At 37.8% G+C, this 26886-nt stretch overlaps 4 protein-coding genes across 12 annotated transcripts; 2 read left to right on the forward strand and 2 right to left on the reverse strand.

Moving 5' to 3' along the window:
* Positions 1-657: 657 nt before the first annotated feature.
* Positions 658-4430, reverse strand: LOC103320016 (syntaxin-32-like). Of its 3 annotated transcripts, none has more exons than XM_008221622.2 (6): positions 4137-4430; positions 3630-3928; positions 2834-3084; positions 2525-2700; positions 1834-2046; positions 658-1049 (listed from the first exon to the last, which is right to left on the reverse strand). In XM_008221622.2, the coding sequence occupies exons 2-6, from the start codon at positions 3877-3879 to the stop codon at positions 890-892; spliced, it is 1050 nt and encodes a 349-aa protein (XP_008219844.2). In that variant the 5' UTR covers positions 3880-3928; positions 4137-4430; the 3' UTR covers positions 658-889. The 3 variants fall into 3 exon arrangements, with proteins under 3 accessions (XP_008219844.2, XP_088902556.1, XP_088902557.1); XM_089046430.1 differs by having other exon boundaries at positions 3630-3964; positions 4137-4393; XM_089046431.1 differs by lacking the exon at positions 658-1049 and adding an exon at positions 1066-1209 and having other exon boundaries at positions 4137-4416.
* Positions 4431-7201: 2771 nt separating this feature from the next.
* Positions 7202-14408, forward strand: LOC103320015 (Enhancer of polycomb-like transcription factor protein). 2 transcript variants are annotated; one of them, XM_008221621.2, is made up of 5 exons: positions 7202-7420; positions 7579-10482; positions 10639-12387; positions 12899-13154; positions 13265-14408. In XM_008221621.2, exons 2-5 carry the CDS (start codon positions 7663-7665, stop codon positions 13831-13833), a joined length of 5394 nt encoding a protein of 1797 aa, XP_008219843.2. In that variant the 5' UTR covers positions 7202-7420; positions 7579-7662; the 3' UTR covers positions 13834-14408. The 2 variants fall into 2 exon arrangements, with proteins under 2 accessions (XP_008219843.2, XP_088902402.1); XM_089046276.1 differs by having other exon boundaries at positions 7596-10482.
* Positions 14409-16665: 2257 nt separating this feature from the next.
* LOC103320069 (ArfGap/RecO-like zinc finger domain-containing protein) lies at positions 16666-21570 on the forward strand. Of its 6 annotated transcripts, none has more exons than XM_089044683.1 (15): positions 16738-16824; positions 17161-17210; positions 17327-17445; positions 17812-17873; positions 18035-18122; positions 18198-18259; positions 18342-18459; positions 18670-19125; positions 19277-19861; positions 20029-20193; positions 20277-20393; positions 20479-20562; positions 20748-20922; positions 21008-21047; positions 21161-21570. In XM_089044683.1, the coding sequence occupies exons 3-15, from the start codon at positions 17347-17349 to the stop codon at positions 21309-21311; spliced, it is 2202 nt and encodes a 733-aa protein (XP_088900809.1). In that variant the 5' UTR covers positions 16738-16824; positions 17161-17210; positions 17327-17346; the 3' UTR covers positions 21312-21570. The 6 variants fall into 6 exon arrangements, with proteins under 6 accessions (XP_088900812.1, XP_088900809.1, XP_016646894.2 ...); XM_016791408.2 differs by having other exon boundaries at positions 16745-16824; positions 17151-17210; XM_008221686.3 differs by having other exon boundaries at positions 16745-16824; positions 17151-17210; positions 20277-20384.
* Positions 21571-24993: 3423 nt separating this feature from the next.
* MOT1 (molybdate transporter 1) lies at positions 24994-26864 on the reverse strand. Its single transcript, XM_089044365.1, has one exon. The coding sequence runs from the start codon at positions 26791-26793 to the stop codon at positions 25354-25356; it is 1440 nt and encodes a 479-aa protein (XP_088900491.1). The 5' UTR covers positions 26794-26864; the 3' UTR covers positions 24994-25353.
* Positions 26865-26886: the final 22 nt, after the last annotated feature.

Raw genomic sequence — 26886 nt, forward strand, 5'->3', positions numbered from 1 at the left:
TTACTTTCCATAAGCCAAGCATGTTCAATCTTGGATTCCTTCTCTTTGCAATTGAAAAGCAACACGTTTTCTATTAAAACAAACCAAGTACCACAATTTTAGAAACTGTATACGTATACAATGGCGGTAATAGGTATGGACGTCCGGAGAAGAATGTAAGTATAATTTATGTATATAGTCAAAATAATTTTTTTTTAAACTTCAGTGCCTAGACTCCATTGACGACTTTTCTATTATTAACTACTAGCATCCTCCCCAGTGGAAAAAAAAAGTTCTTTTTTCTAAATGTTATTTCATATTTGATTTTTATCCATTTACTATGGATGCACCTTTTTACAGTGGAATATTCATCTTCAAGAAATAGGGCGTACGTAACCATGTAACTAGAATTAAGAAAATATGTTACCAAATAGATTTCATCTAGGTCAAAGTTCGGCAGAATTGGTCTCCAAGGGTTTATCTAGGAAAGAAAAAACAAAATAACACAAAGAAGCTACTCTTTTTTTCCTCTTACCTTTCTAACTTTACTCGCAAAAAGGAAGCATCTATACTTCTGCTAGGGTCAGTAGAAGGCAGTCTTCCTGGGAACTAAAATCCAAACAGATATATTTCTACCGAAAAAAACATCCAAACAGATATGAACAATAACAGAGCAGATAAATGAATAGTTTTTGCCAGTCACATTGATCTCAACAAATTTTACAATTACATGTATCCCGTACATATATATATTACAATACGGAAAATCAGGTACTAATCTCGTTTATGCCCGCGTGAACATCTGATCAAGCAAAAAGAGGATACGAAAAGAATGGAAAGGGCCTATCGACAGTAAAAATACTAAAAAGCATTGTCAATTTCTTCCTTCTTTTTAATGTCTTTGCAATGACTATGCCACAAAAAATAGGAAAACCATGAGGAAAAAAATTAGTACAAAGAATATCTTGATCATCAGCCACCTATTAGATGATATGCTATTCAGATACTTGAGCAGTGCCCCTTGTGCGCCCTCCACGTTCGCCAACGTGTCATCCATGTTCTCATCAATCCTGCAGGAAGAAATGCCTTCATCAAGATTCCCGTTTAATCAAAGTCAAGTGTTAGAGGAACACTACTTATAGGAAAACCATCTCTGTTTGTCAAAGTTGCACTTTTCAACCATGCAATAAACAATTATACGCCCATAGCTATCAAAGTCATCAGAAACACCTGACAGATGCAGTAGGACCATCGAGATTAGCAATTTCCACAATAAATTTTCTGTCTGACTAGAAACCTTAGGACCATCTGGAAAAAAAAAAACCTTGGGACCAAATGAAAACTACAAATATACATATAGCAATTGTACTGAATGGATGGAAACCTGCTATCCATCTTATCGGAAAAAATGTTAAACAAGTGAACTATAAGCAGGCTTCAATTTTCCATCTATAATCTGCTTGAGTAAACTGTCAGAACACCCAAGGTCAGAGACAAACCAATTCACTGGGCAATACTTTTACCCATGATCAACGGTAACTTGTTACTCAGATTTGTTGGACTAAATGATTATGTCTTGGGTCAAACGGGGGTCAAATGGAGCTCAAATATCAGATAAGTATTATTTCTTAGATTGTGATGTCCTTAAACAATAGAACAATTTAACATAACATTTAGTGGTTTAGAAAGGATGATGATTATAATGACTGTGATATAGCAAAATTAACAATCACCTGACCAGTAACAGTAAAAAATGTAGTGTGTGAAATACCTAATAATAAAAAGTGATCCATCTGTTTAGAACACAACCACTGAATTCCACATCAAAGTAAGATACGGGAATTAGATTAAAACCTGATGGCAATCTCCCCTTGCTGAGACACCAAGGTCGCCAGCTGGTTGAAAATAGTGCTTAGCTCATGAATAGTGGACTCAACATTTTGCAAAGCTTCAGCTCTGCTCTGCATGTAACTATCTTGCAACGGAACCATCTCCTGTTGTTGCTGTTGCTGTTGCTGTTGCTGTTGCTGCTGGAGCAATGGCTGACTCTCCCCATCCGTCTGCTTCCTGTAAAATTAGAAACCAATAAATGTTCCACAAGATACAATCTCAAATTTTGATCACTGAATCAAGTCATCTCAACTTAAGAAGTTACAGGCCCCACAACAGAAGCAGATCACAATCAAAAGTTTGAAAAACAAAATCCTAAAGAAATGGTCAAACAGCTATGAAAGAATAAATAAATTAGTTTAGAATTTGATACTGTGAACTGAGATAATCTTTAACATCATAACCAAAAAAAAAAAGGGCGAGAGACAGAGGGGTCAGTAATTTTCAGGATGTTCAAGAAGAAGAAAGGGTGCATGCAGTTGCGACAATTATTGAGAAATTCAGGGAAAACAAACCACAATATTGATAATGCAACAATCACAAAAATCTCCTATGCACTTGATGTCTGATAAACATAGCTACTCATGCACTTAAAGGGTATCAGTTATCCACAACTGAACAAAAAAATGCAAAAACAAAAAAATTACTCTCTTACTTGGGGAACAACTGTGATGAAGATGGTGATCCATTAGCCCATGGAGGAGGAGAGGCACTTGAAGAACTAGCAGCTGACCTGGCAGCCAGTGGACGCTGACGAACAAAAGGATTTGCAGCATCCTTAGATGTAGAAGCAGAAAACAATTGTCTTCTATTCTCATGAACCTTCATATTCTTCACGAAATCAAAAGAAAAGATACGTTAGTCTTAGAAAATAACCTAAGGAGCAGCAATAGCAGAGCTCTCTCATACTAAGATCACCAGCCTAACTGGACAGGAATTAATATTCAGCAACATTACGCCTTACCTCAGTCCGCATGGTGAGGACTTCTTTAAACTCTTTTGTAGTGCTCATAAGCCGATTTTTCAAGTCATCAACAACTGTGGTTGAATGACTAGTCGTGTCACTAGAAATATTCCCACTGTCATTTCTGGAGTTGGATAGAAGCTGAAGGTCTACCACTGCAGAGTTAAGTGCAGTAATATCCTGCTTGATAACTGCTGTCAGCTCCTGAATTTCCCTGGTAGGGTCATCAAACACGGAAGTCCTCTTTGCCACTACATGACAAGACAAATACCTTAAAATAAATAGATAAACATTTCTCAATCATAATTAACTACCGCAATAGCAACACAAAAACCACCAATATTCAAAAAAATTCTACGCCCTTCCAGGTAGTCACACTTTAGAGTGGAAAGAAATTAAACCTAATTTAATCATCATCAGGAACATTCCAAGGAGGGGATGAAGCCTGGTGCATCAGCTCCCAATCTACCAAATAGAGGGTTGAGAACAGAGGCAACGCCCTATGTCAGTGTGATTATATATTATATTAGGGGTATGGTTTTGCAACTTTGAGCCTCGAATTTCCTTTTAAAAGTCAGGTGCAGAGTTCGTGCAGAAATGCAACTGGTTCTTGCTTTCGATCAGAACATGAGAATATGTTAAAGTCATTCATGATAACAAGCACAAGTTAATGACTGCTCCAGAGACCTTTTTCAGACATAAGTTAAGCAAACACGAAATAAATTTGCAAGTCTCCAATTTCAAACAAAAACAACAAAAACAATTACAATTGTACTACCAATCATCAATAACTCACACTTAGTCAGCTTTCCAAGCTTCTGCGATGTCTGGTGTATCCCGTACCCGATTTTGGAAGCCCTCTTATTGAACTCGGACTGAACCGCAACCACGGAACGTTGTTCCTCGAATTTCGATTTCGATCCACTACTTGGCCCATTCTGCCCCGACCCTGGTCCTGATGAGAACGACTTTTTTAGCCTCTCTGCTACACTCTGAAACTCCTGCGTCCGATCCCTAAAAGACGATTGTGCCGCTTTCGCATGCATTTTCCAGACCCTAAATTTTCAAATTGCAATTCTACAATAGCATAACCACCTGAAACCGCATAAATTCACTCCAATACTCAAATGCCTGCTCAATTAGACATTTTATATCATATAAGTGTCATAGTTTCTATTTGGCCTAGGTGATGCGAAATTTGATTGAAAACCCATATCAAAACCCTCATTTTGTTCGGCCTTCCCATCTTTCTCGGCATCCAAACAGCAAAAAGGAAAATTAAATCAGGAAATAGCGAAATTACCTCCGCGAGAGCGAGATCTGAAACCCTAGACCCGCGGAATTGAAGTTCTCTTAGCAAAGTGAAGAGAAACTGATTCGGGAATAGAGCTCGCGGGAAGGTGAACCGCTGCGTCTGGATCGAGATCGTGCGAATGCGAGTTCACGTGTGTAAATGTTTGGGGGTGAAATTGAAGAGATTTTGATGCGAGGTTGGATCTAAATCTAATGCAAATTTAATCTTGCGGGAAACAGAGAACACTTGTTGCGCGTCGTGGAGTTGTAGCTGAACAAAATTTTGTTATTCTGACCAAAAACTAAAAACTAAATAAACAAACTAAAATTTACTGCAATATCGTCGGATGGGAATTTTTGCAGAATGGTCCCTTGATTTCTATTTAGTTCTTTTCGTACCATATGGATCCAAGAATCTCTTGGAAAATTACAGATGTACATTGTTTTATTCATTTTTTTTTGGTGAGTGTTAAGTTTTTTTTGTTTGGAAGTAACTGAGTATTTTAATTTCATGTGTATTCATTTAAGATTTTAAACAATTTTAAAGAAGTTTAAAAGTCTATGAGCATCAATTAAGATTTTATAAAAGTCTTGAAAAATCTGGATCTATTCAATTTAGACTTTTTTATCTATTCAAATTTAGTTGTATTCAATCATTAATTTAAAGTGTATTCAAGTTGGGTATATTACTTTATTGATTTATATTGTACTACTTTTAGCCAAAAAAAGGGAGTATAGCTGAGTAGAAAAATATATTGACTTGCATACCATTGTCTTATATTCGAATCCTTATATAGACGAAACTTATTTCACCATATATGCAATAGAGAAATTTCAAGCAACAAAATACGACATGTTTTCAGACATGGGTTTAGGCCCAGTTTGAGAATTTATTTATTTTTTGGGGCCACAAATATGCTTTCTTTTAAGTTAAGCAATTTAAGGTGTTTGGTAAAAATAAAATATCCCGCTTATTTTTAAAACAATGGCAGCATGTTTTAAAAGCATGTCATGTGATGGTTTTAAAAGCATGTCATGTGATGGTTTTCAAAGCTGCTTTCAAAAGAAGCAGAGATGAGCCTGTAATGAATTTTTTAAATTCCCAAAATACCATCATTAATTTTAAAAAATGACACCACCTTCACTTCCACATCTAACTCTACCACCTTTACCACCACATTCACCACCTCCACCGCCACGACCACTACCACCGTCTTCACATCCACAACTGCCATCCCCACCACCACCAATACCACAACCACCGCCTTCACCTTCATCACCACCACCACCTCTACCTCCACAACCGTCATCCCACCATCACCAATACCATAACCATCACCTTGACCTTCACCACACCACCACCACTACTACGACATGATTAGCATATAACACTCTCAACATCATGTCTATTTTAGTCATTATTCACAGTTACAACAATGTTATATTAAAATTTACGAAACAATTTTGACACTGTTTTTTGTACTAACAACACTTTAAAAATTGTTCACTAAAAACATTGAGCTAATTTACTTTACAACTAATTATTTTCAAAGCACATCATACACAACTTTTTTAAAAAGTAACAGCAATTCCAAACTGCCCTTTAACCAAGTTCACTATAACGGATGTACTTCCCACTCTACACTCGATATTAAATCTCTCTCTCTATCTAAGTTAAATTTAGAATATGATACCATTTTTCACAAAATAGAGCATTTCACAAAAGTTAATTAATAAGAAATTTTACATCTTCTGCAGCAGTAAAAAACCCTTCATTAAAGAGTATGAATAAAGATACTACCAAAACCTAGATTATATTACAAATCACAAAATTTAACTTCATTGGTTCCATTTAATCGAGTTATGAAATTTCAATTTGACATGACTATGAGAATCATCAAAGAACCTCATTTTTTGAGTTGGTATTTGGTAATGTGAAATGTAGTTTTGACATGATTAACTTGACAAAAGTTTGATCGCACAAGAAAAACAATATGTGTTTCAATGTTGATATGATCATCAAATTTTGCTTACAAAAATAATGCAACAATTTATCGTTTCTTCAAATCTAGACATATTATAAATTTTATAAGAATATAGTTTAATGAACAAAATTGATCAACTTATTGTTGTTGTCAACATATGATTAAACTTTCTTTCCTACATGTTATAAGTATCGATTTTTACTTTACGCATAATTCTCAATATTTTCATTTAAAACAATAATAAAATTTCAAAATGCATGCAAACAATTCATACTTTATGCACCTCACACCTCATTAAAATATTTCACATTCAACTTTCGACCTCATTAAATTTGTCCACCATGTCGACAAAATTTAGGCCATGAATCATTTTTACATGTTACACATCGCAATTCTTCCTTCCCAATGAAGGAAACTTTAGGCCGGTGGGTCATATTCACATGAAACACATATGCGATCGGTTTCACCACCCAGCAATTAGAGCGCGACGTAGACAATTACTGCTCGCTGCTTCCCTGTACCTGCTTATTTCGTTTGTTTCCTTTGACCACGTCACTCCGTGCGGTTATATTGGCTTCCGGGCGCTGCTAGAAACGCCCGCTTCAACACTGTGTCACGCGCTCCTCCAACCTCTTTTGATCGACCCAAGCTCGTTACCCACCATGTGTCGCTTCCTTGAAGCGAGTTTAAAATGACACATATTCTAGCGAGTAGCTCTGGTATTTCCTTTCTGGCGCCTTATTTCTCAAACGCAATGGCATTCCCGATATTTCACGAACAATGAGGCCGAGTTTTAAGTACCGCAAACCAACTCTTTTCATTAATTACTATTTTTCAAAAAATTATGAATATTTATCCAATCTGAACCGTTCGTTTTTTTATATGAAATCTGACCGTCCATTTTCAGCTTATTTGGCACGAAATTGTTAAGCTCTAGCCGACTATGATACAAAGTGAAGCGGAGGAATTGAGTTCCCCACATCAGACTTACCAATCGGACGTTCCAGATATCGCCACGTGGTATTATCCAAAGGATTCGCTATTTTCCATTTTGTTTTCATTTTTTTCGTTATTTTCGATCAAAACCCTTACTCTCGTGGAACCGAAGAAACCCTAGCTCTCGTCCCGTCTCTTACGGTGAAAAAAAAAGCTGAAATTTCAACAATTTTCGAAAATTAAATTCGAAAATTGGGGAATTACATTAGGGTTTTAAATCAGGAGGTCAGGAATCGAACCCTAGTTGATGCTTCGCGTTCATGATTTTCTCAATTCGTTTGGAGAACCGATGATTCGTCGTATTACGGTTAAGGTACGCTTCTGATTGAATTTATTATTTTGAATTTTATGAAATTTTTAACGTTTTTTCGGAAATGATCTCAATGCGTGGGGGAATAGGGTGTGATCGCTTGGTTTTTGAGTTTTATTTGGGCGACTTTTGTGATTTTTGCCTTGCTTTTGCTGTAACAGATCTGAAAACTGTGTAGGGGCATGTATGATGGAATGTGAAAATTGGGTTTTCTCGGTTTGGGTGCTTGGATTGAGGGATTGTTGATGGAAAATAGAATAGAGAACTCACATGGCACTGAAATTCCCAGGAAATCGAGATCTTTGGATCTTAAGAGTTTGTACAAATCCAGGACTACAAAAGAGGTCCCAACCAAGAGCTTGAAGAGAAAAGGTAGTGCAGAGGATGGTGATGAGAACAGGGACAAGAAGAAGAAGAGTAGAAAAGAGGTGTCTCTCAGTAGTTTGAAGAATGTTAATACTAGTAGCAAGAAGAGTTTAGATGAAGTGTATCATAATGGGTTGAATTCTGGTTTACATGATCCGGAGGCGGTGAAATGTGGGTCGAGCCAGATATTGGATAGCAGTAGTGGGTTTAATGGCGTTTCATCACTTAGTTTGGGTAATAATGTTATTCAAATTCCTAGGCGTAAGCGGGGTTTTGTGGGCCGAAAGAAATTTGAAGGTGGTCAGGTACTGAAGCTGCCAGATCCGTCTGCTGGTAAAGTAGGTCTTGTTGATCAGAATCATCAGATAGCTAAGTTAAATGTTGATGATTTAGGAACTCAAGATGAGTCGTTGAATGTTAAAAGAAAGAAGGGTCTTGATGATTTTAAGGAAAACATAGATAATGAGTTGAATTCAGCACCACATGCTGATAAGGAAGTTGTTCATACAAGTCACTCGGTTGTAAGCAATGGGGATTCATCTTTGAAAAAGTCACGGAGGAATCGTAGGAAGAGGAAGGATGTGGCATGTGATAGTAAAATTGCTACAAAGGAAGCTGAGCCTTTAGTCGATAGTTCCACAAAAACATGCCATGATTCACAAGAAGACAATGGGGAGAATCGGAAGAATCCTAGGAAAAGGAAGGATTTGGCACGTGATGGTAAAATTGCTGCAAAGGAAGCTGAGCCTTTGGTCGATAGTTCCACAAAAACATGCCATGATTCACAAGAAGACAATGAGGAGAATCGGAGGAATCGTAGGAAAAGGAAGGATTTGGCACGTGATAGTAAAATTGCTGCAAAGGAAGCTGAGCCTTTGGTCAATAGTTCTACAAAAACATGCCATGATTCACAAGAAGACAATGAGGAGAATCGGAGGAGTCGCAGGAAGAGGAAGGATTTGGCACGTGGTGGTAAAAGTGCTGCAAAGGAAGCTGATCCATTGGTTGATAGTTCTACAAAAAGTGGCCATGATTTACAAGAGGACGATGAGGAGAATCTTGAAGAGAATGCAGCAAGGATGCTTTCATCAAGGTTTGATCCAAGCTGTACTGGGTTTTCTTCAAACAACAAGGCTTCTGCATTGGAATCTGCGAATGGATTGTCTTTTCTGCTATCTTCTGGTCAGGATTTTGATAGTCGTAGGTCAAAGTCTATTTCTGGGTCAGAATCTCCTTCGGTTGATAATTCTGGTAGAGTGTTGAGGCCGAGGAAACAGCACAAAGAAAAGGGACATTCGCGGAAAAGGCGCCATTTCTATGAAGTTTTTTTGGGGAATTTGGATGCTTACTGGGTATTGAACCGGAGAATCAAAGTCTTCTGGCCCTTGGACCAAAGTTGGTACTACGGCCTTGTGAATGACTATGACAAGGAAAAAAAACTTCATCATGTTAAATACGATGACCGTGATGAAGAATGGATTGACCTTCAAAATGAGAGGTTCAAGCTCTTGCTACTTCCTAGTGAAGTTCCTGGTAAGATAGAACGGAAAAAATCAACTCAGCGGAATAGAAGTTCTGGTGAGAGAAAAGGAAACTTGAAACCCAGAAAAGAAAAGAAAAAGAGAGAGTTGACTTCGGAGGATGATAGCTGCATAGGCAGCTATATGGACACTGAACCCATTATTTCATGGTTGGCGCGTTCTAACCGTCGGGTCAAGTCTCCTTCCTGTGCTGTAAAGAAGCAAAAAACATCAGGTCTATCTTTAAAGTCACCGTTGTCTGATGAAGATGTCATGTTACATGGATCTCTGGGTGATGGTTCATTTAGAAGGGATAAAATTAGAACTTCTCATAATTCTGGCAGATCTGATGTTTTGAGGCAAGAAAAGCCTACCTCACAAGGCAGCACTTGCACCAGAGATAGCAAAATGCCTATTGTTTATTTTCGGAGGCGGCGCAAAACTGGGTCTGTATTGTCTCACACATCCAAGGGCAATCATGCCTATGTGAGTGAACTTGGTTCTATTACTTCTTTTGTTCCTGTTAAGGAGATTGGGGATTCGGAAGAGCCATATGATTCTGTGAGAAGGTTGGATGCCAATGGGCCATTGTGGTATATTGATGATGCAGGGTTGCTAAAGTTGACTCTTCCTCAGACAGAAGCAGGGAAAGTTACTTTTGAGTTAGGCGTTCCGATGCATTCAATTATTAATGATTCTTTTGGAGTAGAATTTTCGTTGTTTCATGCTGCAATGCTGCATCGGTATGGTACAGTGGTGATCACATGGCCAAAGGTTTATTTGGAGATGCTTTTTGTTGATAATGTAGTTGGGCTGAGGTTTCTCTTGTTTGAAGGTTGCTTGGAGCAGGCTGTGGCCTTTGTTTTTCTTGTCCTGGCATTATTTCATCACCCTATTGAACAGGGGAAGTTTCTGGATTTCCAGTTACCGGTAACTTCAATCAGGTTCAAATTCTCTTGTGTTCAGCTTCTTCGGAAGCAACTTGTGTTTGCAGTCTACAACTTCTCTCAAGTGAAAAAGTCAAAGTGGAAGTATCTAGACTCAAGAGTTAGGAGCCATTGTTTGCTCACCAAGAAACTGCCTGTGTCTGAATGCACCTATGATAGTATTCAAGCACTTCAAAATGGAACAAATCAGTCACCTTTTATGTCTCTTTGTGGGCGTCCCTCCTCTGTCAAGGTATTTGTCTTATGTTCTCTACATATTCCGAAAACAATTTTTGGTTTTAACTGATTTTTTTTTTCCTAGTCTTCTACCTTGTGTAGATAATTATATTGTTTATCAATGTATTTGTATTATGAAGGCATTCACTTATATAATTTTTCCACCAACCAGGGTACACGGAGGAGGTCCAGGCAGGGCATTAACTTCATGGGTAGTTCCAGGGAATCTGCTTTTGTAAATATCAGTCATTCTACTTCTCATTCTGATGAGCATCCCAGAAAACTCCCTCCACTCGCCCTATCTTTTACTGCTGCACCTACTTTCTTCCTTAGTTTGCATCTCAAGCTGCTTATGGAACATTGTGTTGCTAATATTTGCTTTCGGGACCCTGATTCAGTGGAGCTTTTAGGAAACTCTGGCAGTATGTTGGCAGTTGACTGTTCTAGTTTGGAGGACTTTTTTAACAGAGGTTCAAAAATTACTCATGAGAACAATTTAAAGGCTCCACCAGGTAATGGTACTTCTGATCACTCCTTTTCCAAACACGAAACAGAAACTGCTCTTGCTGTATGCAATGGAGGTTGGACAAAGTCATCTCAGCATTACCAAGATGGTGTTCTTGGTATTGCTGGATCCTCCACTGTTACTGTGGTCCCTGAAAAGACTGGAACTGATGCAGTTGTCCACCATCCAGAGTCAGATCAATGTTCTTTATCACCAAAGCATTTGGTTGGCAAAGAGAAGTCTGACACTGATTCCCAGTCTTTTTTGAATGGTCTCACTGTTGAGATCCCATCATTTGACCGATTTGAGAAGCCTGTGGATGGGGAGGTGCAAAGTGCTCAACAGCCTACGGATTGTTCTTGGAATATGAGTGGTAGCATTATCCCTAGCCCTAACCCCACTGCTCCTCGAAGTACATGGCACCGAAGTAGAAATAGTTCATCATCATTTGGATACCTCTCACATGGTTGGTCTGATGGAAAGGCTGACCTTTTCCATAATGGGTTTGGCAATGGACCAAAGAAGCCCCGAACTCAGGTCTCATACACATTGCCTTATGGAGGTTTTGATTTTAGCTCGAAGCAAAGAAACCTTCAGAAAGGGATTCCTCCTAAACGAATTAGGAGGGCTAATGAGAAGAGGTTATCAGACGTTTCTAGAGGTTCCCAAAGAAACTTGGAGCAGTTATCATGCGAAGCAAATGTGTTAATCAATGGCAGTGACAGAGGGTGGAGGGAATGTGGGGCACATATAGTATTAGAGCTTTTTGATCATAATGAGTGGAAGCTTGCTGTGAAAATATCAGGGACTACAAAGTATTCATACAAGGCACATCAATTTTTGCAGCCTGGGTCGACAAACCGCTATACTCATGCTATGATGTGGAAGGGAGGAAAGGATTGGATCTTGGAGTTTCCAGATAGGAGCCAGTGGGCACTTTTCAGGGAGATGCATGAAGAGTGTTACAATCGGAATATTCGTTCTGCCTTGGTAAAAAACATTCCTATTCCTGGTGTCCGCTTAATTGAAGAAAGTGATGATCATGGGGCAGAAATATCGTTTCTTCGCAGTTCTACGAAGTATTTCCGGCAGACAGAAACAGATGTTGAGATGGCTTTGGATCCATCTCGGGTCTTGTATGACATGGATAGTGATGATGAGCAGTGGATCATGAAGTTTCAAAATTCTTCAGAAGTTGACAACAGTAGTTCTATAGAGATCGACGAAGAGATGTTTGAAAAGACAATGGACATGTTTGAGAAGGTTGCGTATGCTCAACAGTGTGATCAATTCACATATGAAGAAATAGAAGAGTTCATGGCTGTAGTTGGTCCCATGGATGTGATTAAAACCATTTACGAACATTGGCGAGGGAAAAGGCTAAGGAAGGGAATGCCTTTAATCCGACATCTCCAGGTACTTTCTGAATGTTATTTATTTTATGTGATAACTATACCTTTTAGGTAGTTTAGAATAATGGGACACTCATCTACATTTCATCTCTGCATTAGTTACAAGTTTTCTTCTATGATTGGGAATGTACTTCTCACAGCCAATTTAACTCCTGCTTGGTTCCTGTGCCAAACTTAGTAAACAATATCCACCATTATTATAATAAGATGAACCTGTTTAGGGAGAAGTTGACATTCATCAGATCATATTCTTGCTTAAAAGCTTTAAGTCATTTTCTTTATTGAGAATACTCAGTTTTCCCTGTGGTAGTAACCAGTAATTTTTGAACCCAAATTTAGGATCTTGACAGGGTTATTTTTTCTTATGTAGCTTGTAATTCATGGGGTGGGATGCTTATAGTTATATCTATTAATTCCTGGTCACCCTTGAATTTTTATTTTCATTGTGGAAAAGCCATCTGCCGTTTTGTTTGTTCATTTGAATGCATTACAAATTTTTTATTTTTTATTTACAGCCATCTGCATGGGAAAGGTATCAACAAGAAGTGAGAGAATGGGAGCAAGCTATGATCAAAACCAATACCATCCTCCCCAATGGATGCCACGAGAAAGGTGCGTCAGTTGAGAAGCCACCAATGTTTGCTTTTTGTCTGAAACCACGGGGCCTGGAGGTTCCCAACAAGGGATCAAAACAACGGTCACAGAAGAGATTTTCAGTTTCTGGACATAGCAGTGGCATGTTAGGAGATCAGGATGGTTTCCATGCTATTGGTAATTTTCTTTACCCTTGGTATTTCAATCAAAATCTTTTCCCTAAATACAAATTTTGACTAATTTCTTTTGCAAGCATCTTTTTTATTGGGTTTTGTTTATTCCCTCAGGAAGAAGATCAAATGGTTTTGCTTTTGGTGATGAAAAAGTTGTATATCCAGGCCACAACTATGACTCTTTAGACGATTCCCCATTGTCTCAAACATCACCTAGGGTATTTTCACCAAGGGATGCAACTAACATCTTGATTAGCAATGATGGGTTTGAGAGGAATCATCTACATAGAATTCACAGAAGCAAGTCAAAGAAATTTGGAAGGACGGTATCTCCTGTTGAACCCCAGATGGTGTCTCCTTACAGTCATAGAGTGGTAGGAAACAGAAATGGAGTTCAGCGATGGAATACGGGTTTCCCTGATTGGTCAAGCCAGCGGTATTATCAAACAGATGGGCCTCAGAGGCATGACATGGGATTGTTGGATGGTCCTGATCTCGATGAGTTCAGACTGCGTGATGCATCTGGTGCCGCTCAGCATGCACATAACATTGCTAGGCTCAAAAGAGAGAAAGCTCAGAAATTGTTTTACAGAGCAGATCTAGCAATTCACAAGGCCGTGGTTTCTCTCATGACTGCAGAAGCGATCAAAGGTTCTTCCGAGGACTCTGATAGCGAAGGGTAGAACATCAAAATTAAACATGAGATGACAGAATGGAAACGCCAAATCCCTCAGCTTGCTGTTGTGCAGGCAGTCTAAAGAGAACTACTATTAGACTCAACAATGTTTTTGGTGGAATCAGTCAGTCCGGTTCTACTTTGTCGATAGTGGTGGCTTTTTTTCCGTCTTTTTTACGCAGATACGATAGAGAAATTCTAACATGAGAGCCATGAGCAGTAAGAGTGGGGAAGAAAATCATTGCTCCAACGACACCAGCAACGCCCCTGATTCTTCTACTAGCGAGAAATTTTTTTTTTTACCAGCTCGAGGTCTGTCTACTCGGTTCAAATCGGTGCAATCTTTGTACTGATCCTGCAGGTTAGGGAGGGAGAGGGGGAGGGGTATATGAAATTTTTGGTTGCCAATCTCATTGTACAGATCTTTTTCCTTGTTCTTTGTTCTTTGTCCCCCTTAACCCCCCTCTCAGTGTTTAAGTGTTCGTTATTAAAAGGAGCAGTTTGCCCAAATAACACTCCACTTGGGAAAAAAAAAAAGAAAAAAGAAAAAAGAAAAAGGAATGATTGCCTTTTGCTGTTGAACACTCAGCTTGCTTTACTCCATATTAGTGATAGTACGCGACATCCTGGTTCAACAGACTCATGAATTACACCGTTTGGAAACCAATTGTAAACACATTTTCTTCACCAAGACTATTAGGGAAATGTCTGAAATGAGGAGTCATGAAATTTTTTTTTACCCCAGTTTGTAAAACTTTACAATCTAACTCTTCTTGCATGTGAAAAGACTTGCGCATCATGGCTCGAATAAAAAATTGAACATATATATTTATATACAAATCCAAGATTAAAGGGCCGATTATGTATATTTATAAGGTCAAATAAATTTTGACTTGTTGAAGTTGGTTATTTCAGATAATTCCCCAAAAAATTAATTCCATACACCAGCCAAAATAGATTTATCGAAACAAAGAAAGCTATCTTTTGGCAATTGTGCTGGTATAAATTTGGCTGGCAACAGAAGCATTCTCTTCAATCGTTGTCTCGAGGCTTTTTCATAATCACAGTGCATGAGCGCATGCGCATGCATACATTTCCACATACGTATCACGAATAAATTACAAGTGATCTCTCTCATGTAAAGGGTTTGCCCTTCCGAAAGTTTTATATCTGCCCATCCATCTTCTTGACCTAAAGTTGCCATGGCAAACCCTCCGCCCATGCCCATCCATCTTCTTCTTCCTTCCTTCCCATCCATCTTCTTTGCCTCATCCCTTCTCTCTAGCTCTTTCTGAACAAAAACAAAAATGGTCATACACAGTTGATTTGGACGGTTGCGATACGGACTTTCGCATATGAGAGGTCTCATTCTTAACGAATATGATTTGTAGGGGTATATTTTCATTCATCATTGAATTTAATTTCCAATGTTTCTGTTAAAAAAAATTCGCCATAGAGAACAACCAAATTAAAAATTAAGAAGACAGAGCGTATAGCCGTGCGGCTGTACTGTTTCTTTAATACGGCTATTCTATCTCTTTAAAACAATTAAAAATTACTGTATAGCCGGGCGGCTATACGATTTCTTTTTTTTTTTAATAAAAAAAGGCTTAGTATATCCGCAAGGCTATATACTATTAAATTTTTTTTTAAAATTTTAAAAACGAGCCTCCTAGTTGCATTAGTTTGTACTTTATAGATATTGATTTTGTATTATTGAAAATTTTGAGAAAAATAAGTGTATTATATATGAAAAATACATATGTACATGTTCAAAACGAGTATTGTATGTTTGCTTATTAAAAAATTAGGACAAAACCGAGTATAGCCGCACGGCTATAACATTTCTTTTCAAAATTAAAAACAGAGTATAGCCGGTCGGCTGTACTATTTCTTTAAAACACAGAGTTTAGCCGAACGGCTATACTATATCTTTAAAATAGAGTATAGCCGTGCGGATGTACGATTTCTTTTTAAAAAAACCCAGAGTCTAGCCAATCGGCTATAATATATTTTTTCAAAGAATAAAATAAAACGCATAGTATAGCCGTAAGGCTATACCCGATTTAATAAAAAAAATTAAGAAAGAAGGACCCTCCTAGTTGCATTAGTTTATACTTTATAGATATTGATTTCGTATAGCCGCGTAGCTATACGAATACAATATGTACTTTTTATATTCTCCAAAATTTTGCAAATTACAACTTAAAAGTTCAATCACTATACAATATTTTAATATATATTATTTGTATTCAATAATATGTGAGAATTATGTGCATTTTTGTTACAACAAGTAAGAAATAATCTTAACCTCTCACAGTCTTTCATAGTTAGTAAATAAATCAAAAAAAGGACCCGCATAGCCCCTAGCGCCCACAATCCCTAGAAGAAAAATAGAAACGGAAAGGAAACCGAAGAAAATTATACAACTTATTCCCTCTACTGCCATCACTAATATCATCAATAATAATAATATAGGGAAATAATATACTCTCGAAAGAGCAATACCTAAAACAAGTCTGTTATTCAATTTACTGCTAAACTGGTATGACATCATTCTTTAATGCATCATCACATCTCAAAATAATACCCTCAAGGCTAGATCTACATTTGGCCCGCTGGCATCCTATCATATCTGCTATTTATTTATTTATTTATTCAAAATTGATAATTAGCGAGCGACTAATGGTTTAATTAGGAAGTGGCGGTTGTTTTTGTTACTAAAAAAAAGAATCAGCGTAGATTCAACGGCTACTATTATTTAGCGGTAAATTTAACCGTTCGAATCGGCAACTTTCACTCCCTCCTTTTGACCTCTTTATCTCCTCTCTCTCTAACCGACTTCGTTGCACAAATGTCCGACTCTAAGCCGTCGGTTCTCTGCGACGCTTATTATCTTTACTTCCTCTCTCGGTTGCCAATTCCTGGGGTTTCTTCTGCACGCTGGTGGATGATGCAGGCATAGATCATACAAAAACTACACTGGTTATATAATCAGGTTGGTTTCCCCCTGCAATTTTCTGTTTGTTTGCTCAGAAAATTGAGCAAAGTAGAGTAAATGTCGTCCTCTTTTCCTTCATTTTGATCGGATATGGATAACAAGTGGTTTTATTTCATTTCCGTCTGTTTGGTTACTGAGAAAATGTGGGAAAAGTAAAGGACAGGGAACATTCATATTCATGTAAAACATTGCATTTATATAGTTGAAGGATTATTCTCAAGCTTTTTCTGAAGAAGAAAGAGAAAATATGCATTTCCAGTCATTTTATTGATGATGTTTGAATTATTTATGGAAGATGACATTTTCTATTTTTTGGATGGAAGGAGGTGCCAGATTTTTCTGCATGTGGAAATCGATATAATCTGCACTGGTTATATAATCAGGTTGGTTTTCCTCCTGTAATTTTCCCTTTGAATGGTGAGAAATTTTGGAGAAGAAAGTGAAGATGACCTTTTTTTTTTGTGTGGGAATAATTATTTATCCCTTCTTTTTTGTTCAGGTTACATAATTTTCTGAGAAATGGGTAATCGGTTGAAGGAAGATGAGAAAATCGAAAGAACAATTCGCAGTCTTTTGAAACATCCTCAGAATAAAAGATGCATCAATTGCAATAGTCTGGTATGACATCTTCTTTACATATTTTCTTATCTCTTTGGTGTGTGTCCTTCATTGTTATATGGTCCTATACAAGTGAAATTAAAAGCATCAACAACGGTTCTTCATCTGCAGCATTATATCAGGGAAAGCAGCAAAACCCTCAATTTGTTATTTTCTGCAAATTAACATTTGAACTCTGTAAATGCATGGTTAATTATGTGTTAGATTTCTTATTGCATGCAAGACGCATGGTGCTTCGAAAGATATACGAGAAGATACTTAAGAAATATATATGTTTTTGTGAAAAATTTAATTATATTTTGGTGGAAAGCGCAGTTTCATACGTTTTCTCTTACAAGCAAATGTTCAACAGTATTCTTTGTGCAGGGACCACAATATGTTTGCACAACCTTCTTGACATTTGTGTGTACAAATTGTAGTGGAGTACAGTAAGTATTCATATCTGGTTTAGACTCACTAACTCTCCGTGATACCCTTCTTTTCTGTAGTTTTCTTTATTCTTGTTGTGATGTGCATAAATTCTGCATGGCATCATTTTGATATTGTGTTTTACAAGTGCTGACCTATTAAGATTTTTCGTATTCTTCAGTCGGGAGTTCACTCACCGAGTGAAATCAGTGTCGATGGCTAAATTTAATGCAGAAGAAGTTAGTGCTCTGCAGGCAGGGGGAAATGAGGTGAGCGTGCATACTCATTGGTCTTTCTGTATGTATATGTTCTGTCCAGGCTCTTACTAAAATTTTCATTTACAGCGAGCAAGACAAATTTATTTTAAAGAATGGGATCCTCAGTACCATGCTTACCCTGATGGCAGGTGATTAAGCGTATTTGTCTTCTATGAATATGGGTTAATTAATTCATACCAGATGTTTTCTAATTCACATACTTTCCTCCAGTAATCTTCATAGACTCAGGGATTTTATCAAGCATGTCTACGTGGATAGAAAATACACTGGTGAGAGGAGTGTTTACATTGGTGAGAGAAGTGTGAACAAGCTCTCAAGGCTGCGATTGGTGAGCTATATATTAATGGTTGCACATACAATATTTTATTTCATATTTTACTACTTTAGTCTGCAGAGAGCTTGGCCATTCCTGATCTGCACGCTTTATCAGCAGCAGCAAGCACTACAAACATAGACCTCATTTTGGTTTTGTGATGATGGATTGTTTGTAAGTTCTGTTGATTGCCCCCAGTTAAAGATTCTTGTTCATTTTATACAGAGCAATGAGGAGTCTGATGAAGGCAGGAAGGTAGGTTCATGTCATGGTGGATCTAGGAGCTTCCATGATGACGACATGCATGAACGGAGTTATAGTCAAGGAATAAGTCCAGGTGAAAGAGGTACCGACAGAAGTTTAAGATATTACTATGATGAAAGAAGAAGTCCTCGATATTCTCAAGAAAATGTAAGAAGTGGTGGCGTCAAGAGAAATCCTCTGCGTTTTGAGATTGTTGATAACAGGATTCGGGAAGAAAAAACCAGACGCAATGGATCCTCAAGTGGAGAATTCAAGGTCCAAAGCAGGGCAACTGAAAATAAGAAGAACATGGAGAGGTCTCGTTCCTTTGTTGCACGCCCCACTGAAGAGAAACTAGCGCAGAATGTGCCTCCTCTACAGATTGGTGAAGTTTCTACAGAAAATCAGAAGAATGCTGATGGTTCTGCTCATAATCAGGTCAGTTGCTGCTACATTATGATGGATATTTGATTGGAATAGGTGTTTTTCTTTATGTATGTTCATAGGCTCTGTTGGTTTGGAAGACTACTTTTTTTATAGGCAGTTTTCAACAAAGATATGCACTTATAGTTTGTGGTTTCCTCTGTAGAAAATCAAATCTGCCAATGGCCAGGATGGGAATGCGACGGAAAACAAAACAGTAAGCTTGATTGATTTCAATACTGATTCCGACCCCCCACATGCCGCAGCAAATTCACAATCACAGCAAACACCTCCACCTAATAATGATAACAACTGGGCCTCATTTGATTCATCTTCAAAGGAGAAGGCACCTCAGGTTCCAAATCCAGACCCTTTGGAGTCTTTGTTACTTGAATTGTCAGCTCCCTCATCTGTACCTGCGACTAATGCATCTGAGACACCACGCAATGACGTTGCACCCTCAACTTTGTGTATAAGCAACATGCCTGCAGGCGGTGCTGCCCCAGCTGCACCTGTAGAGCAGATGCCAACATTACTTGATGCTCTAACTGCTTCTACATCTACATCAACTAGTACTGCTGTACCAGAACCTGCTAATGTAGGTCCCTTGCTAGCTCTACCTCCTCCTAGTGGGGGTGATACCACTCTAAAAGTTAATAATAGGCAGCAGCCACCAAGCATGCAGCTATCCTTCACTGCAGATAGCGGTTCACAACATATCAATACTCCGGTTCGAGTTTCAAATGGTGAGGTAAGCTAAATATCGTTTCCTCCTTATTAAATATTGAAAATTCAGTTTAGCAATCACTGATTATGAATTATTCTGAAAATTCTTCAATGTAAATATACTGCTTTCTCTTATGTCTTATGTAGTTTATGGTTTTTTCTTCCTTTGTTGCTTAATGTACACATTTTCAGTCAAGGACTATACCACTGGCACCAAACATACAAAGATCTCTCAGTATTCCTGTTGAAAAATCAACTCAATCTTTTTTAAAGCCAGCTGAAGATACCGGCAGTAGAGCTGGATCCCAATATTTTTCAGCGGAAACAAGAGCTAGTATGAGAAAGGAACTTCCAGTGGTATCAAATTGTCTTATGTTGTTTCATATTTCTTTTTCTGTAAAAAATTTCTTAGTCATTATCTTATATTGAATTCTCTACAGGACCTTTTCTCTGCAAGGTACTCAGCAGTCCCTGCACAAGCTTCAGGTTGGCATACTGCTCCAGCTCCTGGAATAGGGTACAGCATGCAGTATTACCCGAACACAACGGTATATAATGTATAAAAATGAATCAAGCTGAATATGTTCTGTGTTAAGATTTCTTAATGTATGCAGATTATTGATATATTATTTTCATTTACAGCCTGCTCCTGCATTTCCTGCTCCAGCAAAACCAACCAACCCGTTTGATCTTAATGAAGAAAAAAGTGTAGAACAGTCCACACATGTATGCACAACATTCAAACTGACATCTTATTCTTTCTCAATTTTGCGAAGTTATTTAAATTCATACTCGTAGTTGACTTTTTTATTTTTATGTTTAAGAGCATTCTTTTTCTGCTCAATAAATAAAAATTCAAATCATAGCTAAGAATTTTATTTTGAACCTTCCAAGTATTATTTTTGTTGTAGTTTCCTTCCATGGCACCATTGCAAGGAGCTCTGCATCATGTGTCAGCAACTCCAGGCTTGATGCATGCTTCCAGCCTTCCTACTCATTTTTCGCAGTTGAAGGCACCTCAATCTCCAACTAATGAATCCATGATGCCATCACATTCGCCTTCCTTTGCAACTGCATTCTCTCCTAGTAAATTCATTTCGTTATCTTTTGTTTCTTGTCAACTTTTCTTGGCTTCTTGTTTCGTTTATGTCTAATAATATAATCATCTCAGGTGCCTACATGGGGCAGCAATTGCATAATAATTACATGAGGTAAATGATTTGTTCTTGGTTATCGTTTTTTGTATCGCATCGCATGCTACGAGCCATTTCAGCTGACAAATGAATATAATTTCTTAATTTTTCGGCCACTATCCTCATTGCAGACCACAAGGAGTCGGTGGCTTTGGCAGGGACGAAGCTGTGTTTGGCGCCTTAAGCACAACTCAGCAACCATTTCAGCAACCAAGTATCAGATACCCAGCACCCAGCAACTCAGAAACATTTTCTTCAATGAGAGGAAACCCATTTGGATAGATGAAAGATTATTTCTTCCATTAAGTTTAAAAATTCTTTTGGCCTTCAAGCATTTTCAGGAGGAAGATCTGCATCCTTTCTGGTTAAATATCAAGTGTAATGAGTAAATATAGATGCTACTTTGTACACATCCTACAGTTTCATTGGGGTCCAAGCCATTTTCTCAAGATTTGTAAATATCTTGCTACCATGAGCAAATTTGTTCTTCCATGGCTGTACTAATTTGTATATTATTAATATATAGTTCCTTTGTGACCAAGATTCTCTAATTTTGCATGAGGCTGCTATCATATTTTACTCAACTGGAGCTGAATCTTGTGTATTTGGAAATAAAAAATGCCTCTTATGCCATTATATTGTTTATGATGCACTTTTTGGATGAGGTTAGGAGCCTCTTCGTTTTGCTTTACCCGAATTTGAGTTTTTACAAAGCTGTCAGAGAACGAGCCAATAATTTCTCAATTTCTGAAGTGGCCATTCTACTTCCAAAATGATGGAAGCAGCGTTTTCCTTTTGACCCTCTGGCTTGCATTGAGGCATGGTAGATGCATAGACTGGCTTCTGGAATGACGAATAGGTTATTATTGCCTTAAGACCGTCATGAATGGACATAATTTGTAAACAATCTTGCTCTCTCTCTCTCTCTCTCTCTCTCTCTCTCTCTCTCTCTCATTCTTTTCCTTATTTTTCAAATTAAAAAGTGGAACGTTAAGCTGAGCTAACTGCTCATGTTCTAGGGGATTAAGTACCTAGTGTACCCTGCCTGGCCAGACAACCCAACTGAAAAGCGATTTATAAATATAGAAAAATAATTTAGATGTGGATTGGATCTCCCCAACTCATCCGCATCTCAAAATGAATTTAGATGCCCAACCATCTCACTTGGCAGAGAAAAATCTACGTCTATACAGTAAAAAAAAAAAAAAAGGTATTATCCAAACCCTCGCTTCTTCTTTTTTTCAACTTTCTTATAATTTTACATGAATCCCACAATATCACCATGACACCACCAGTCATATTTCATATGACAGTTTGAAAAACAAAATTGTTAAGGAAAAATACGTTTGTACATGTTCAAGACGAGTGTTGTACGTTTGCTTATTAAAAAATTAGGATAAAACCGGGCATCGCCGGGCGGCTATACTATTTCTTTTCAAAATAAAAAGGTATCGCCGTGCAGCGGTGATATTTATTTTGAAAAAAAATACCGGGTATAGCCGATCGGCTATACTATTTCTTTAAAACAAATTTGAAAAAATCAGAGTATAGCCGTCGGTTGTACTATTCTTTTAAAAATAAAAATAGTACAGCCGCACGGCTAGTCTATTTTACTAAGAAAGAAAGACCCTCCTAGTTGCACTAGTTTATACTTTATAGATATTGATTTCGTATATCCGCGCGGCTGTATGAATATAAAATATTTTAATGTATATTATTTGTATTCAATAATATGTGAGAATTATGTGTATATTACGTGAATTTTTTTGTATATTATTGAAAATTTTGAGAAAAATAAGTGTATTATGTATGAAAAATACGTACGTACATATTCAAGACTAGTATTGTATGTTTGCTTATTAAAAATTAGGACAAAAGGGGCTATACTATTTCTTTTAAAAATTAAAAAAGAGTATAGCCGTGCGCTGTACTATTTCTGTTTTAAAAATACTATTTCTGTTTTAAAAAAAATACTATTTCTTTAAAACAAATTTTAAAAATCATAGTATAGCCGCCAGCGATACTATTCCTTTAAAAACAAAATAACGGCTATACGATTTAATAAAAAATAAATTAGAAAGAAGGACCCTCCTAGTTGCACTAGTTTATAGTTTATAGATATAGATTTCCTTTTGACCCCTCTGGCTTGCATTTAGGCATGGTAGATGCATAGACTGGCTTCTGGAATGACGAATGGGTTATTATTGCCTTAAGATGTCATGAATGGACAAAAATGCACCATTCTTGCATTCACAAATTATTGCTTCTTAGGGCCCCTAGGAATATAGGAATGTCAACAAAATTACTGAAGCGTATATGTATGGTCCCTATGAACAGCAGCAGAATTTATTCAAAGCCTTGTGCATATAAGCAGGGCATCCTCTTTATTTAAAGGAGGAGGTATCTTATCATTCTGTTGTAGTAAAAGCCTCTCTACCAACGCACTAATTCCAATCAGATGGCCTGTCAACATGAGCTACTCAAGAACCTCTCTCCGATCATAATGCTTGTTATAGCTAATGGTGTTGTTGTGATAGTTCCAAGTCACTCTGAAGATAAATCCAGATTGCAACTAAGGAGTTTGTGGCTTTTTCATACGCATTCCCGAGCCTCTAATTTGCGAAAATTAGCCCGCTCTACACTAACAACTCTCAAAACAAAGTCAGTTAGTCGCTCACACATAATAGACGGAAAAAATATATATATATATATAGCCCACACCTGTGAAAATTGATATAAGCTTTTTAATATAAAGTTTTTTATGCAGAAATTGACTTCTGAGATGATAAATGGCTCATAATTAGGTTTACACGTCAGTCAGCAACATTACTAAATTATTCTATGTACTTGAATTTGTTTATTCATAGTCTTCCTCTGTTTTCTCTTTTTGCCTTTTTAACTTTTTACCCAGGTGGAAGGTTAACCATTCAAAATCTTGAATTTCAACTAAGGGGAATAAAATCATGGAAAATGGGTTGGTTATCTTATCTTTGATGCAGATTAGCGGCACAATTAATGAAGAATATGCTTAGGCGCAAATGGGCTCTTATCTTTTCTATATTCATTCATATCTTTGCAGCCAGTGGCGAGCCACTCCTAGACCTGGAGTGGCCCTGCCCCCCATATTTTTATCACTTCTCTATTATATTATATATAATATATAGAATTTATAATAAACAACTTAGAATTTAAGTTAAAATGTCCTCTAAAACAAAGGGAGACTTTGGAAAAACCCAAAGGAGAGAGAAATTTTGTAAAAGAAGCCAAAATGGACAAATTTGCCCTTATTTAGTTTTGAATTTCCTAAGAAATCATTTACACTTGCATGTCTTTGATTTGAAAGTTGAGAGGTTTTTCTGTCCTTTTAAAAAAAGCTTTGGTTTTTTCCAAAAGTGAAATTTTTATGGCTAAAACCTAAATTTACTTAAAAGAAATTAGATATGACTTAATTAGAAATATTTAGCTCTAAACATGTAAGTATTGAATATTTAGGTGTTTTATATACTTATATTTTCTATTTCGGCCCCCCCAACTTTACAATTCTAGCTCCGCCAGCTGTCGTGGAGGCGCAGTTGGAGAAACCAACAAGACTTGTAGACTTGTTCATTCAGTAGAAGTATTCATAAACTAAATAACAGTGCTAGAAGTTGGTAATTACTGCAGCTTATGATTCTTTCCGCCTCTGCATCAAAAAGTACAATTGCATGAATGTGGACATCAATTTATAATGGTGAATCTGAGTGCAAGTGTATGATCAGGTCAGTCAAAAACATGAGCTTCTATGTGGAGGAAATTTTTAAGTGTTAACGGTTGTATACAATTATATGTCTATCTTTTTCAAGTCACGTGATGAGAGAGATACACATACTGACAAAACAAAAACCCAGCTTACAATGAATGTACCTCTTTAGCAAGTCAATATATGTATGATCAGTAGAAAGATAGACAACAGCTTCAAGAAATATGAACACAATTGCTTTCCTTTATTCATGGTAAGTCAATATATACATATTACAGTGTAGGCGATCTACAATGTAAGCAAGGAGGGAAAAGCTGCAGGCAACAAATACTGAGATTCAACTCACTAGCGAGTAATTTTTTCACTTGTTGACTCTCTCCCAGAACACCAATTTAAAACCATTACAAAAAGGCAAAGTTACAAGTAAAAAAACTAAAAAGCAAGCACCTTTTCTTTCTGTTCTGCAGAGAATTCCTCAATCCCACAAAATCCTCACTCTCTTTCAAATCAATTCCAAACTATGCACGCACCATCTTAATTACCAACTTCAAAATGTACGCTACATCATCAAACAAATACAAAAGTCTAGACACCACCATGCATCCATATCATAGAAGCAGGCTTGTCCCTGCCCAATTTTCTAATACACAGAAGCAAATACACAACCATCCCAACCACAAAGCCAAGTGCTGCACTTGATCCCACTAGTGAGACTGCAGTGCAAATAAGCATCACAAAAGACTCCCCCTTCGTGTTCATGTCCCTGGCACACATGGCTAGTTCAATCCCAGCAAACAAAAGCAGAACCCCCAAGACTCCAACAGGAAACTGGTTCAAAATGGTCACCAAGGAGGTCCCTAAGACCAAACCCAGCACCAATTTGGCTGTGCCTAGAAGAGCCACACACCCACCACTCCTACCCCCAAACTTGTACTGCCCTGCTAGCCCACCAGCTCCATGGCAACTTGGCATGGCCCCAAACCAACTCCCCACCACATTCATCAACCCAACTGTCACTGAAATTGATGTGGCTGAGAAATCCCTCTCAGGAAAAAGATCATTGGACAGTTTGCACACAGCTACCACTGAATTCAATATAGACAAAGGTAGCTGAGGAATTGCCCCTTTGATGAACCCTTCTTTCCATGCATGCCTAGAAATCTTCACCACTTCCATGGGAGAGGGTCCAAATTTAATTTCATGCACAATCTTTGGTTTTCTTATAAAGGCCAAAATCACACCCAACACAAAAATCAGAAAAGCTGAAGGAAGTGAGGCTATGATTTTCCTCCACCTTGCCTTTTCGCTAGGCCTCCCTTCCACATCATTATTAGAACCCACATCAGCATCAGCCTCCCCCTCACTTCTCTGATGATATTCCTCACCTGCACCATTAACAAGCACTATAAAACAAGTACAAACAATAGCCAGAACCAACCCATCTAAACCAAACCAATGCCTCTCCCCCAAAGCCTTGGACTTGGGCAAGTTTTGAACTTTCTTAATGTATTTGACCGCAGTCAACGCAAATGACAAGCCTTGTGCTAGCTGAATCCCCCTAACAACACATAAAGGGATAAACTTGTAAACCAACTTCATCAACCCTGTGACACCCAGAACAAGTAAGATGCCTCCAGTTAAAATCCCAGCAGCCATGATTTCAGGCACACCAAAATCTGGGTTGGCCAGAGCAGTGGCTGCAATTGCCTTCATGGGTTGGACTGGCATGGGGACTCCATAGATGGCACCAGTGATAATGTTGTAGACCCCAGTGAAAATCAATGTTGTGCCCAAATTCAAGTCCCTGGAGAGTGTCAAGGCCACAACAATTGGTATGTATGTGCCCAAATCACCTACTGCCCCATTCAATTCTGCCCATTTGGACTTGAAAATCAGATTGGATTTTACTTGGCTGACAACTTTGGCTGAGAAACTGGGTGGTGGTGCTGATGACTGAGACTGAGGAAAAGGTTGATGAGGAGGAGGGTTTTGGGTTGGAGGGATTTGGCCGTTTTGGGACTCCATATGTGAATGCGGTTTGGTAGATCAATCTGAAATGGCCTTATGGGCGTGTGACTTATTAAACGAATTATGTTGTTAACATCGTTGCCAGTGCCA

This window comes from Prunus mume, linkage group LG2, assembly GCF_029339155.1.
Source record: "Prunus mume cultivar Tortuosa linkage group LG2, ASM2933915v1, whole genome shotgun sequence".
Taxonomy (NCBI): Eukaryota; Viridiplantae; Streptophyta; class Magnoliopsida; order Rosales; family Rosaceae; genus Prunus; species Prunus mume.